Source organism: Microtus pennsylvanicus, chromosome 22, assembly GCF_037038515.1.
Source record: "Microtus pennsylvanicus isolate mMicPen1 chromosome 22, mMicPen1.hap1, whole genome shotgun sequence".
NCBI lineage: Eukaryota > Metazoa > Chordata > Mammalia > Rodentia > Cricetidae > Microtus > Microtus pennsylvanicus.
Window position 1 is genome coordinate 36354873 of NC_134600.1, and position 15137 is coordinate 36370009.

General features: G+C 42.1%; 1 protein-coding gene across 1 annotated transcript in view; it reads left to right on the forward strand.

Annotated features, from left to right (window-relative positions):
- The first annotated feature begins 4687 nt into the window (after window positions 1-4687).
- Window positions 4688-15137, forward strand: part of Rint1 (RAD50 interactor 1) — a 38466-nt gene continuing 28016 nt past the window's right edge. The window contains exons 1-3 of the mRNA XM_075955941.1: window positions 4688-4889; window positions 5301-5346; window positions 9231-9415. Of these exons, the coding sequence (XP_075812056.1) occupies window positions 4848-4889; window positions 5301-5346; window positions 9231-9415 (273 nt within the window). The 5' untranslated portion in view covers window positions 4688-4847. The remainder of the gene's footprint in view (window positions 4890-5300; window positions 5347-9230; window positions 9416-15137) is intronic.

Sequence of the window (15137 nt, forward strand, 5' to 3'; positions counted from 1 at the left end):
GCCCTGGGGCGGAGCCCGCCTCACCCACCCGCGGTCCCGGGAGGACGCTCCGCCCACCGGTGCCTGGGACGCCTCTCGCCACGGGCAAGGGGCTCTGAGCTTCTTTAGGACTTAAAAAAACCAGAGACTGCATTTTTAGTTGTTAATTGCGCTTGAGTGAAAGCTTCTTTCGCCTTTTATTATAGGTAAGAGCGCATATTAATCGAATGGGTTTCCTATCAATTCGATGCTTGTGTTGTGTTTTGGTCATGTTCAGACATTATGACTCTTTCTTGTTGCATCCCATCACTCAGCGAACAATCATGAAAAAAGAATTATTTTCTTTTCTACAACTTGATACTTACAAACATAACAATATCTAAGAATACCATTCTCTCACAATCCCTCTTTGAGACAGGATTCTTACTCTGTAATTCAGGTAGGCCTGGAACTCAGGGCAATCTGCTGCTTCAGTCTGGTTTTGCCACTTCTTACATTTGAGAATTCCCTAGTCGGACTGTCAGAGAAACCCCATCATTGCTGGTTTATGCTTTGGGGTCAATAAAAATAAAATGTATTTTTATTCTTATGCTCTTCAAGTAGCAAACTGATCAAATCAAAACACCCTATAACATTTCAGATGTAATTTTTCACCCAGACTTCAACACAGGGAAAAAATAAAATAAATCAAGATTTGTAAGAGTGTGGTGATTTGAAAGAAAATGGTCCTCAAATGGAGTGGCACTATTAGGAGGTGTGGCTTTGAGTGGTTGTGACCTTGTTGGAGGAAGTGTGTAACTGTGGAGGGTGGACTTTGAGGTCTCATATATGTTCAAAATTCTACCCAGTGTCTCAGACTACTTCCTGTTGCCTGCCAGGTGTAGGATTCTCAGTTACTTCTCCAGCAACGTGTCTGTCTGTATGCCATCATGTCCCACCATGATGATAATAGACTGACTATCTGAACTGTATGTGAGCTACCCCAATTAAATGTTATACTTTGTAAGAGTTGCTGTGGTCATGGTGTCTCTTCATAGTCACAGAAACCCTAACTAAAACATGGAGTGTCACAAGCTTGTTATCCCAGCACAAAGTTGATGGGGGAAGAAGGACTAGAAATGGTCCTTTGGGGCTATGTAAGGAATCCCAGATCAACATGGGTTAGGTGAGAGCCTGTCTCAAATAAAAATGGTATTTCAAATCTTTGTATTTCTCTTAGACATGTGTTGTGTTTGTTGTATCTCTGTGTTTATGTTCACATATGTGATGATTGTCTTATTTGTCAACTTGACATAATCTAGAATTACCTGGGAGACAGGCCCCTGGCCATGCCTATGTTGATTTAATTGAAATGGAAAGACCCACATACTATGAATAGCATCATTCTCTGGCTGGGATTCTGGACCATGTAAATCAGAGGCTCTCAACCTGTGGGTCATGACCTTCTTGGGAGTTCTGGTTTTGTTTTTTTTTGTTGTTGTTTTTGTTTTGTTTTTCGAGACAGGGTTTCTCTGTAGCTTTGGAGCCTGTCCTAAAACTCGCTCTTGTAGAGCAGGCTGGCCTCGAACTCACAGAGATCTGCCTGCCTCTGCCTCCCAAGTGCTGGGATTAAAGGTGTGCACCACCACCGCCCCCTTCTTGGGAGTTCTGATGACCCTTTCATTGCTCTCTGTTTCCAGTTGTGGGTGTGAGGTGACCAAGGTTCTTAGCTTCCCTTCCATAATGGACTCTATCCTTGAACTGTCAGCCATCTTCAACCCTTTCTCCCTTAAGCTGGTTTTATCACAAGAAAGTCACTAAGACTTTGTTCACTTTTAAGTTCAAGGAGACAGAAGGCCCGTATTGGGTGTTTTCCTTTATTGCTTTCCAACTTATTTATTTTTACCATTGTGTGTTTATGACATGTGTGTATGTGTGTGCATGCCTACATGTGGAGGTCAGAGGTCAATTCTGTAGGGGTTGGTTCTCTCCTTCTACCTTTACGTGGTTTCTGGGAATAGAAGTCAAGTTGTCAGGCTTGCTTGGCAAGTGCCTTCTCCTTTTGAGCCATCTTGATCATCCTCTACCTTACTTTTTGAGAAAGCTTTTTGATGACCCTGGAGCTCATCTATTTGACTAGATTGATTGGCCAGAGAGCTTAAGGATCCTGTCTTTCTAATGCTTGTATTACAGGTACCTGCTGTGTCTAACTTTTTACACGAATACTAAGATCTGAACTCATGCTTGCACAGTGAACATTGTATTGATGAAACCCTGGAGGTGGAGTTTTTCATCGGGACCATGGTCAGCTGTTCAGCCAGCTGCTTCCCAAATAACCATTCAAAGACTTATTATTAATTATAAATGCTTGATTGATAGCTCTGGCTTATTACTACCTTGCTCTTACAACTTAAATTAATTAAGGTGCTGCCCCGAGGCTCTTGGCTTTTACCTCTCCTGCATATCCTGTTCCCTTTCCATCTCGCTGGCGACTCCTCTGGCTCTACCTTCCTTCTTCCCAGCATTCTCTCTGCCCTGAAAATCCTGCCTAACTATTGGTCAGTCAGCTTTTTATTAACAATAAGAGCAATACCTATTTACAGTGTACAAAGATTGTTCCACAGATTGTCCCACGGCATCTCTCCAACTCAAGACTTCTTCTTAAACCATGGATTTAATGTGAAAATTCAACTAATTGAATCATTGTCTTAATTGTTTTCCTACTGCTATAACGAGACACCATCTCCAAGGCAACCTGTAGAAAAAAAGAGTTTATTGGGGCTTACAGTTTCAGAGGAAGAGTACATGATGATGACCTTCATGGGGAGTATGGCGGCAGGCAGATATGAGCAGTAGCTGAGCACTTACATCTGAATCTACAAGTTTGAGGTGGAGAACATCAGGAATGGTGTGGGCTTCTGAAACCTCAAAGCTAGCTGCCTTTGACATGCCTCCTCCAACAAGGCCACACCTCCTGCTTCTTCCCAAACAGTTCTATCTACTGGGGACCAAGTGTTTGAACATATGAGCCTATGGGGGTCATTCTCATTCAATGACCACAGCCATATATAATTAGCTTAGACATGTGGGTTCTGTATTGCCTTCCTCTATTATTCACCTCAGTTACCTATCTAAATTCTTTCCTTTGTCCTTGTTTAATTCATTTATTCATTCACTTTTTTTTGAGATAGGTGCTCAGTATACTGTTATGCCAAAGTCCAGATACCCAAAATACCATCACGAGACTGAATCCAATGCAAAAGCAGAGTCTTTTAATACGAGTTAACTGGGGCCTCTCTCTCCATCCAAAGCAGCAGCAGCACCACCACTACCAGCAGCAGCAGCAGCAGCAGCAGCAGCAGCAGCAGCAGCAGCAGCAGCAGCAGCAGCAGAGGAGGCCCTGAGTAGTGTGGAGAGGCAGTTTTTATAGTGGCCAGGCAAGATGTGAAGGGCTTGGGGGATTTCAAACCTACATAGCTACACATTTGCCACCACTGCCCAGCTTTATTTTAATTTTTAATTTTTTAAAATTTATTTTATTATTTTTACTTTTTAAAACAACTGATTGTTTTGCCAATATATCAAGTGTGTTCCTCATACCTGGAGTCCAGAAATTATTCCCCTGGAATTGGAGTTACAGCCGGTTGTCAGCTGCTGGGTGTGCTAGGAAGTGAATCTTGGTTCTCTGGAAGAGCAGCTGGTACTCTGAATTGCTAAAACCATCACTTCAGACCCTAATATTTATTTTTTTTTCTATTGAGACATAGTCTCATTATGTGGCTCTGTGGAACACACAGAGATTCACCTGCCTCTGCATTCAGAGTGCTGGGCTAAAGATGTGCACCATCATCCCTGCCACCTCTCCTGGCTCCATGTTTACTTACATTTTATGTGTAAAGGTGTTTGTCTGCTTATATGTCTGCACCACAGTGAGTTTTCTTCTCATTGAGTAGTTTCTGTTTTCTCTGAAGATTTTCTCCTGTTGGATCCCCATTTGTTTTGATCTCAAAGGCATTGCCTTTCAGGATTTGCTAATGAGGTTGTCAGATTTCCAGATTCTCTGCTGTTGCTTCTAAATAACTCCAGTTTCTCCTCTGTGGGAAATGGTAGAGGCTTAGGGGCCTCTGCTAGGCAAAGTGCATGTTAGATTTTGAGTGCTTTTCTTCTATCTGGCTCCCAGAATGACTCCCTAGTTGGAAAATAAGAGGGTCATCTCTATGCAATTTGACCAATATTAAATAAATATCGAGATACTGGCATTCATTGGTAAATTCATGCCAAACCAAGTAACCTACTTTGCTTCTTATGGCCACCATGCTCACTCTCATTTTCAGAACATCAGGATATTGTCTAGATATTTATAATAAACTTACAGATTCACATAAAATCTATGGCATGGAAGGAGAACTATTTTCAAGTTCCATTATCTCATGTACTTAAGGGCATCTTTGAACTCAGTAGCTGGAGCTGACTTTGAACTTCTGATCCTCATGCCTTCCTTACCTCCCAAATGGCGGGATTACAAGTGTGGGTCACCAAGTGAGGGCTGAATTCTGTTTTTATTAATTCCATAGAAGTGGAGGGAGCTCTGCCACAGCGAGGATGCTTTCCTCTGCAGGGCTGGGAAGTAGTAGGGCCACCGGGTTCCATGAGCTGTCGATGTGACGGTCAACCAGGAGGTGGCGCCACGGAACAGACTGCGGCGACGCAGATAGGTCTCTCTAGCCGAGAGAACGGAACCAGAGAGACGGCGAAAGGAAGCCGAGGTGGCGCTCAGTCTGGCCTCCCTGGAGGCTGATGTGGTTGTTTTGCCCGTCCGTGGGTGCCCTTACCGGACTCTGTAAGCCAGGCTGGCGGCGAATGGAATCGAGGACTCGCGCGGAGGCAGGATGCTTCCAGCTGGCGAGATAGGCAGGGTGTCGGCAGCCCCGGTGAGGTGTCCCTGGAAACCCGGGGAAGGGACACTGGTGACCCTGTGAGGTGGCACAGACCTCCGTAGGGGGATTATCCCCGCTAAGTTAACCTGGGAGCCTGTGAAGGTGGTTCCCACGGTCCGAGGCAGTTAGGGGCTCCCCCGGGGAAGTAGTCACAGTGGAGTGTTCCAGGAAGATGACAGTTTTGAGAGTTGGCGGGAAGGTGGACACAGTGTCCTGGTAGGGTAATTGGGAGCCTGGCGAGGTGGTCCAGATTTCTGGGAAGGTGGCAGTGGTGGCATCAGGGAGGTGGTCAGAAGTACCCCTAGGATACGCGCTTAGGACCTCTCCTCCAGTAGGTGACCTTTTGGAGCCCTGTGTGCACTCCACTTGAATCTAACTTGTTCGCCATACCTATTTTTCTGCCAGTGCTGCCCCGAAAGCGGTGACGAAATGAAGAACACAAAGGAGAAAAGTAAGCAGGCTTCAAACCCTTAGTTCTTTTTGCCTGGCTGCCCTTCCCAGCAAACTCTTTCAGGCTCTGCAAAAGAGGTTTCTTAGCCTGTTATCTTTTAAATGAAGTATTTTCTTCTGTACAATGTGTTAATAGTAATAAATACTAGTTATCTTTGCACATGGACTTTTGTCTCTTTAAGATTGTAAGATATAGAGAGAGCACTCTTGAGACTCCTACCTAGTGTCCTGTCAAGTATGACTTTACTGGGGCCTGTCATTTTAATGACACAGCAGCCTGATATCAGGTATTTGGAGGGAGTAATGTGGGTCACTGTTGCTGGGCTCAAGAAAGAGGTTAGATAATTGCTTAATTATACTTTTACTTTCAGTAAATTTGTAATTGAAATTTACTTCAGGTAGAACACAACTTAGGTCCTGGATCGTGGTCGGGATAGGGGATAAGGAAAAGATCTGGTACCTCATTTCCTACCTAGGGCAAGGAAACATGTCAGAGATGTGGATATTTATCCTTTTACTTTAATGAGATAAGCATAGCAGGTTATTCGAAATCCAGTACTCTTCAGGGGCTGGTTTTGTCCCTCATGTCTCTGTTTCCCAGGTGTCATATTCCCAATCTCTTCAGGACCTTTTTTCCTTTTTTTTTTTTTTAAGAGGAAGCAAAAGAGCATGCAATAGCTTTTTTAGTGTGGTAAGAGTTCAGTTCAATGACTTGACAAGCAGACTGAGGGTGCCCATGTCACCGTGTCCTAGGAGGAAGTTCTGACCTTGCTATTGGCTACTGTTAAGCCCCCTCCCCCTTTTTCTTGGATCTGGAAAGATGGCTTGTTGCTTCAGAGTGCTTGCTGCTTTTACAGAGTACCTTGTTCAGTTCCCAGAACACAGGTGGCAGCTTAGTCTTTAGTTTCAGGAGTTTAAATCCCCTGTTCTCACCTTGTAGGTCTCAGGGAAGCAAACATATGTGTACATCAGTTAAATGAACAAATCCTTTTTAAAAAGCAGAAATTGTCTGGGAAGTATTTATTACAGTGGCAGAGTTCTTGCCTAGCACTTTGGCAGCCGTGGATTTGAACTTAGGCACCACCACACAAACAAACAAACAAAAACAAACAAAATGGGCTTAGTTGTTAAGAGAATTCACTGCTCTTCCAGCTGGGTTCCATTCCCAGCACCCACAGGGTGGCTAACAACTACTTATAACTATAGTTCTAGGGGATCCAATGCCTGCTTCTGGCCTGTGTCTGGCCTCTATGTTCATTGGATGAATGTGCTACACAGTCATACATGAAGTCAAAACACCTGTATACATGAAAATAAAATCTCTGAAAGTTGCCGGGCAGTGGTAGCACACTGCTTTAATTCCAGCACTCAGGAAGTAGAGGCAGGTGGAGTTCGAGGCCATCCTGATCTAAGAAGGGATTTCCAGGACAGCCAGAACTGCCACACAGAGAAACCCTGTCTTGAAAAATCCCACTCAGATGCCTTGACCCTTGACATAACTGATCTGTCATTTTAGAATGTCAGGTACAAATTATTGCATTAAGGACTTTGTTGTGTAGCCAGTGACTCAACCATCTGCTGTGCAATGCTGAATGCTCTTTATAAGAAATAAAAGGAGTCAGGTGTGCTGGCTCATGTCTGAAATCCCATTTCTTAGGAGATTGAGGCAGGAGGATTGCCATGATTTGGAGACCAGTCTAGGTCACAGATTTAGAGCCTATCTCTTTGTTTTTAGATCTTTATTTTTTAGATTTGTGAAATATAATTAAGCCTAGACTCCTTTTTAAAATTTAAATTGATTTATTTTTTTTAATTTTTATGGTGTCTTGCTTGCATGTATGTCTGTGCACCATATGCTTCTCTGGTGCCAGAAGAAGCCAGAAGAGGACTTCAGATCCTTGGGAACTGAAGTTAAGATGGTTCTAAGCTGTTGTGTGGGTGCTGGGAATCAAACCCTGGTCTTCTGCAAAAGCAACAATAGTTATTCTCCAGCCCATAGATCCTACCTTAAGAAACCAAAATAAAACCAAGTATGCTGCATGCCTGTAATCCTAGCACCCAAGAGATGGAGACACAAGGATTAGAAATTGAAAGTCAAAGTCATCCTTGACTAGATAAGCAAATTTGAGACCAGCTCAGGATATCCGAGAGCTTTCTCAAAAGCAAATAAACATAAATAGATAATAAAAAAATCCTTATTTATAATTTTGAAGGAGATGTGCTTAAGAATATAGTATGCCATATTTAAATATGGTTGTAATTTTTGTCGTTTAAAGTGAAGGTTAAGCCGGGCAGTGGTGGCGCATGCCTTTAATCCCAGCACTCGGGAGGCAGAGGCAGGCGGATCTCTGGGAGTTCGAGGCCAGCCTGGTGGTCTACAAGAGCTAGTTCCAGGACAGGCACCAAAGCTACAGAGAAACCCTGTCTCGAAAAACCAAAATAAATAAATAAATAAATAAAGTAAAGGTTAAATTGACCACCCAGGAAACAGAAACCTACTTCTGTCAAATATACTCTGTACAACTCATTTGTTATATTTATGAGAAGTTCTCAAGAAGATATTAAGCAGTCAGGACATGATCGCAGTTGGATGTGTCTTATGTATCCCAGGCTGGTTTTAAACTTGCTATGTCGCTGTGGATGCCTCTGAACTTCCCATCTTCCTCCCCCCACTTCTCCATTACAGGCATGTGCCATCACATTCGGTATCATTTTACCAATGGAATCTCATCCCTAGCCACAGATAATTATATTTTAATGTATTAGTTATTATTGTGGCTAACATATGTCAAATATTAAAGTTGAGATACAGACAGAAAAAATAGCTGTTCATATATGGATAAGAGAATAAAAATAGTTTTGAATTAAAAGACAGGAAATATGATTTTAGTCTCATTTTCAACCTTTATAGACTGGGGTATACATTATTACTTATTTATAGTTTGGAAGTTAAGTCTTATCCTTGTTTTATTTCTCCTATCAGTGGTTTCTTGCTTCTCATTTGCTGCAAATGATCTGATCCTCCTTTTGTATAAATAAAATTTTTATTGCATTTTATTTAGTGTGTGTGTGTACATAGGCACGTGTGTGCTACGGTGTTTGTGTGGTGATCAGAGGACAGCTTGTGAGAGTTAGCTGTCTTCTACCGTGTACGTCCTGGGCATCAAACTTAGGACATCAAGTTATTTTTTTTGTGGGGGGGGGTTTGAGACACAGTTCACTATATAGTTCAACCTGGCCTTGAATTTGTATTTGTTCTCCTTCAGCCCCTGGAGTGCTAGCCTTGGTCTGGTATATTCTGTTACTCTATACATAAATATTTGAACAGTATCTCGTACACATTTTTCACTTAGGCATATCTTCATTTAGATATGATAGAGTGCTTGCTTAGCACGCTCAGTGCTCTAGGTTCAGTACCCAAAACTGCATAATACTGTGTAGTGGGGCACCTATAATTTCAGCAAAGACTTGGAATGTGGAGTCAGGAGGATCAGACATTGATTTCTAGCTGTATAGAGAGTTCAAGGCCTGCCAGGCTACAGAGACCCTATCTCAAAAACAAAAACTCTAAACCAAAATATGCACGCATACACACATACACACCCATAACAATTTTTTTTTAAAGAGCTGATGCAGCAGCCGGGTGGTGGTGGCGCACGCCTTTAATCCCAGCACTCGGGAGGCAGAGGCAGGCGGATCTCTGTGAGTTCGAGACCAGACTGGTCTACAAGAGCTAGTTCCAGGACAGGCTCCAAAACCACAGAGAAACCCTGTCTCGAAAAACAAAAACAAAAACAAACAAACAAACAAAAAGAGCTGATGCAGCTTATGCTTTTGTAATTCCTGTAACACAGTGATGTGAGTAGTTGCTTTTCCTCTCTGTAGGTGGCATGAACATTGCAGCTCTTGTTGGAAGCGAACAACCCATGCAAGGTAGAGATAACGATGAGCTTCCCCTGAATGTGTCTGCATTCATAGAAAAGGAAGTGGGAAGTGACCTGAAATCTTTAAAGAAACTTGGCAAACTCATAGAACAGATGACAGAAAATAAAATGAAGTTACAAGAACAGGTAAGTACTAATCCCAGTGAAGTTTTGGTAACTGTATTCATTGAAACAGAATGTGACAGTGTTATGCGTGCTGCATGCCATGCGTTTGAAGATGTTCATGATGGAGAACAATTTGACTGATAGGCTTTAATTATCATTTTCATTTTATACCTTCTAGAACAGGTTAATAATTCAGAATGTACAAAAATGGTTAAGCAGTATCATTCCAAGTTTTTATAAATGCACACAGAAGAAGGAAGCATGTGTAATGTACGGTGGTTGCTGGGTGTGTTGGCAGCACATGATAACCTCAGCACTTAGAGAGCGGAGGCCAGTGTATCAGGAGTTCAAGGCCAACCTCCTCTACGTAATGATTATAGATCATTCTGGATTCCATGAAAAATAACAAAACAAAAAACTGAAAGAGAATTTTTAACAATGTCTGTTTGTGAGTGTTGGTTGAAAGGTGATTTTCCTCATGCATTTATGTATTATTGAGGTTTCATTTTACTATGGACATAGTACTTTATTTTTAAAAACCCAATGAAAATAATCTTAAGCTAGATAAGTAAGTCTTCATAGTTGTAGTACTCTATCAAAGAGGAAAGATTTTATAATATAAGAAATTAGTTAGGGGGGCTGGAGAGATGGCTCAGCGGTTAAGAGCGTTGCCTGCTCTTCCAAAGGTCCTGAGTTCAATTCCCAGCAACCACATGGTGGCTCACAACCATCTGTGAGGTCTGGTGCCCTCTTCTGGACTGCAGGCATACACACAGACAGAATATTGTATACATAAGAAATAAATAAATAAATATTTTTAAAAAAAAAGAAAAAAGAAATTAGATTAAGCAAACTCTGAATATGTGGGTGTGGCGTGGCTTTATTTTCTTCCAGTCCCGTGAACTGAGTTAGGCTTCCACAGTTTCCTGCTTTCCTATCACAGCTACTACTAATCTTTATGTGTGGTCTGATCAGCTTTTCCATTCCTTCAGAGTTCTGCTGAGTCATTCAAAGATGGCCAAATTTGTGGCCTGCTTCCATGACTGTCTTCAGCCTTACCTTACAGATTTTGTTGCTACCTCATCATCCTTCTGAATTTTCCCGAAGAGACTACCCTATGTGGCTGTTCTGCCATATCGTTTTCTCTAATAGAAAATTGAAACACCCACCATGTATTAATTTAACACTTTATTTGTTATCATTTTTACCTTTCAGAGGTAAACTAATTTTTTGTTTACCACTAAAGGATTCTAGGTGAGCATTTAATAAGTTGTGTAGCAGAGAATGGCCTTGAACTTTTGACCTTCCTCCTTCCACTTCTGGAGTACTAGGATTTTCAACGTGCACCACCACGTTGTGTTCCCAGGGATCAAACTCAGGGCTTCATCCATACTAGGCAAGCACTCTCCCAAGCAGGAACTGATGCAGAAACCATGGAACCTTTTCATGGGTTGCAGAAATCACACTTGGGTGATCAACCTTACTACTAGCTGCTACCTCTGGTCTTTAAAAATATATCATTAATGTTCTTAGTGTATGCCTTTTTAGAGTTTCTATTGCTATGGAGAGACACCATGACCATGGTAACTCTTATAAAGGAAAGCATTTAATTGTGTCTGGCTTACAGTTTCAGAGGTAGTTCATTATCATCATGACAGCACATGGTGGCTTGCTGGCAGACATGGTGCTGGAGAAGGAGCTGAGAGTTCTCCATCTTGATCTGCAGGTAGTAGAAGCAACCATGTATAGTTTGAGCGTATAAGACCTCAGAACCCACCCCGACGACGACATACTTCCTCCTAATAATGCCACTCCCTATGGGCTAAACATTCAAACATGATTCTGTGGGGACCATACCTACTCACACCACCACAGTGTATAAATAGGTTTCATTATGACATTTTCATACATATATATCATTGTACTTTGCATATATTCTCTGATCCTGGTTCTCTCCTTACCTCATTTCTTCTGTCAATGATATTGTGCCTGCCCTACATAAGCCTTCCAGCAGGAGCTAATACTAATGCAGCCTTACACCCTAGCTTTTTCCTAGCACCTTGGCAACCAGTGGTCTTAACTTGCTCTTAGAATTCGATCCTTTGCTTCACTACCAGTCCTGTCTTTTCAGTAGATAAATATAGGTCTTCCTATACCCCCCCCCCAAAAAAGCCAAAAACCAAAACCAAAACTATTCCCTTCATTTTTTAGTAGGCATTTATTCATTCATTTGGCTCAGGGTTTTTAAAAAGTCTTTATTATCAGTCTCCATTTTCTAGTTTGCCGTTAACTCTTTTACCTTGTGATCAAGCTTGATTACCACAGATATTTTTGCTGAAGTCTATTGCTAACCCTGAAACTGTTCTCCTCTGTCTCTCATCTGTGACTGATAGCACGGCCCTCTGTTTATCACTCAGGTCTCGATTTTTAGTTCTGTGATAAAACACAGTGACCAAAAAAAAAAAAAAGCAACTTGTGGAGGAAAGAGATATTTTTGGCTTACACTTCCATGTCATGGTCTATCATTGAGGGAAGTCAAAGCAAGAACTCAAGACAGGAACTAGTACAGAGACCATGGGAAAACAATGCTTATTGGCTTGCTTTTCATGGCTTGCTCAGCTTGATTTTTGTATAACTAAGGACCACCTGACCAGGGGTGGCACTACCTTTAGTGTGCTGTGATCTTCCACATCAATCATTAATCAAGATCATGCCCACAGACCACCCTAAAAGCCTATGTTTTGGAAGCATTTTCTCAGCAGAAGTTCCATCTTTTCAGTGACTCTATCTTGTGTCAGTTTGACAAAAACCCAACCAGCTCAGGTCTGTAGCCTAGGAGTCTGATGCTTCCCCTCCCTCGGTTGATGAACCACCTCCAGTCATCTGAGTTCCCTTGTTACTTTCCTATTCCTGCTTTCTACACTGTGAATTTCCTTTATTTAAAACATCTAGTGGACTCTAACTGTTGTACAGTATGTTCTCCCGTTACCTGTGATCTGGTCTTTCTCTCCTGTCCAGGCTGTTCTTTCTTCTTACTTTGAGTTAGAGTCTTTCATTTAGAATAAGATCTCTAGGCGATTTTTGTGCATGCTCAGGTTTCAGGAGTGCTACATTAGTGTTTCTACAAGCTCCTGGTGTGTTGTTAACAAGGCATCGCTCTAGCACTGGCTAACCTGGAACTCACAAGATTCCATCTGCCTGTAACTCCCAAGTGCTGGGACTAAGGGTGAAACTACGCCCACTTTGTTTTATTGCACTAACTTCACTTTTTTGTATGATTATGTGTCTCTTTCATACTTAAGGGCAGATGTTGTATCTTTGTTCTATTGCTAGTTGGGTTGAGTGTGCTAATCAGGGCTGACTAAGTTGAAATGCTATGAAATTCTGTGTAGTACTGGGTGTGGTCACATGGTTTTGACCTGTAATCCCAGAACACCTAAGATGGAAGGAGAATGCCCAGAAATTCAAGACCAGCCTAGTAGATATGAGACTATCTCAAAATAAAATAAAATATTAGTCATCAAACCTTGCTTTTTGATGTCTAATATTGATTTATGTTTCTCATATATGATAAAAACATTTTAAAACTGTTTATTTTTTTTAAACTTTATAGGTGTAGCTTCTTTTTTTATTTTTATTTTTTTGAAAAAATTTCCGCCTCCTCCCTGCCTCCCATTTCCCTCCCCCTCCTCTCCCCCTCCTCCCATTCCTCTTCCCCGCCCCCCATTCCTCTCCCCCTCCTCCCACTCCATCCCCCCCCCCCAAAAAACAGTTAATGTTTAAATGGCATACCAAAAATAAAAATGTTTCATCACGGCCAAAAAATAAATAAATAAATAAATAAAACCTGTTTATTTTAATTACGTGATTGGGGTTGGGTTATATGCATAAGTGCAGGTGCCCCCATAGCTAGAGGCTTCAGTCCATTGTGGGTTCTGGGCAAAGAACTTGCGTTCTCTGGAGGAGAAATATATACAATTAACTACTGAGCCATCTCTTCTGACCCCTATAAAAATATCCCTTAATAAATTTCATTTCTAAAGACGTTACCTAAATATCTTTTTATCAAATCAGTTAGTCTCATCCAAGGCTTCAGCAAAATACAGGGACCCAGCTGTATTTTGGGTTTTTTGTTTGTTTGCTGTGAGACAGGGCTTTATGTAACTCAGGCTGGCCTCATACTCCTATGTAGCTGAGACTGACATAGAACTCCTGATCCTCCTGCCTCATTCTCCCAAGTGTTGAGGTTGGAGGTATGTGCTACCTTGTGTAGTTTAAAAGATTTTTCCCTCTGTGGCACTGAGAATTTAACCCAGTTTTACGCATACTAGGTAGGTGCTCTACTTGATGAGACATATCCCCAACTGTGTTATGAATATAGCTTGGATCACAACTTCATTTATCTTGAAGGAAAATATCTTAGTGAAGCAAGAAATCTCTGGCTGTATGCTTTCAAAGTGTTCCAGATACTTGCATGGGAGCCGTGTGTTGGGAGGTCTCTGTATATAGCATTTACACTTTGGGTTGATTGCTATAGGATAAAGAAAGTGAGCCTTGTTATTTTGTGTGTGTGTGTGTGGTTGTGTGTGTGTGTGTGTATGTGGCATATGTTTCCATGAGTGTGCAAATGTCAGGTCAGTGTCTATCTCTATCTCTGTCCACATATTTTTTTGAGGTAGGGTCCCTTTACTGATTCAGCTAGATGGTCTGGGGCAGAGTTCTACCTGTCTCTGTGCTCCTAGAGTGAGGATTACAGACACAGGGCTGTGCCTGGTTTTTACCTTTCCAGCCCTTTTTCTTTTTCTTTCTTTTATTTTTGTTTTTAACACACTATCTTTTTTCAGTTTACATACCAATCCCCGTTCCCACTCCCTCCCTCCTCCCATTCCCTTCACCTTGGTCCCCCCACATCCCCATCCAATCCTCAGAGAGAGTAAGGCACATTGCTTTGAGGAAGGTCCAAGGCCCTCCCTACTATATCTAGGCTGAGCAAGGTATCCATCCAAGGAGAATAGGTTCCCAAAAAAACAGTACAAGCAGTAGGGATAAATCCTAGTGCCATTGCCAGTGACCCTGCAGTCTGCTCCAGCCATACAACTGTCATCCACATTCAGAGGATCTAGTTTATTCCTATGCTGGTTCCTTCCCTGTCTGGCTGGAGTTGGTGAGCTCCCATTAGCTCAGGTAGACTGTTTCAGTGGGTGTCCCCATCATGGCCTTGACCTCTTTGCTCATATTCTCACTCCTCCCACTCTTCAACTGGACTTTGGGAGCTCAGCCCAGTGCTCTGCCGCAGGTCTCTGCCTCTGTTTCTATCAGTTGATTAATGAAGGTTCTATGGTGACATTAAGATAGTCATCAATCTGACTACAGGTCAGTTTGGGTACCCTCTCCATTATTTCTTAGGGTCTTTGCTGGGGTCATCCTTGCGGATTCCTGGAAATTTCTCTACAGCCAGGTTTCTTGCTATTCCCATAATGGCTCCCTCACTCAAAATATCCCTTTTTTTTCTCTCCTCTACTATATCGTTCCCTCAAGTTCTCTTCCCCCTCCCTTTCTTCCCTTCTCCTCTTCCACCCTCCCTTCTCCCCCCACACCCATTCTCCCAATTTTGTCAGGAGATCTTGTCTATCTATTTTGCCTTCCCAGGGGGAAATCTATATATGTTTTTCTTAGGGTTCACCTTGTTACTTAGCTTCTCTAGGGTTATGAACTATAGGCTCGTTATCCTTTGCTTTACAGC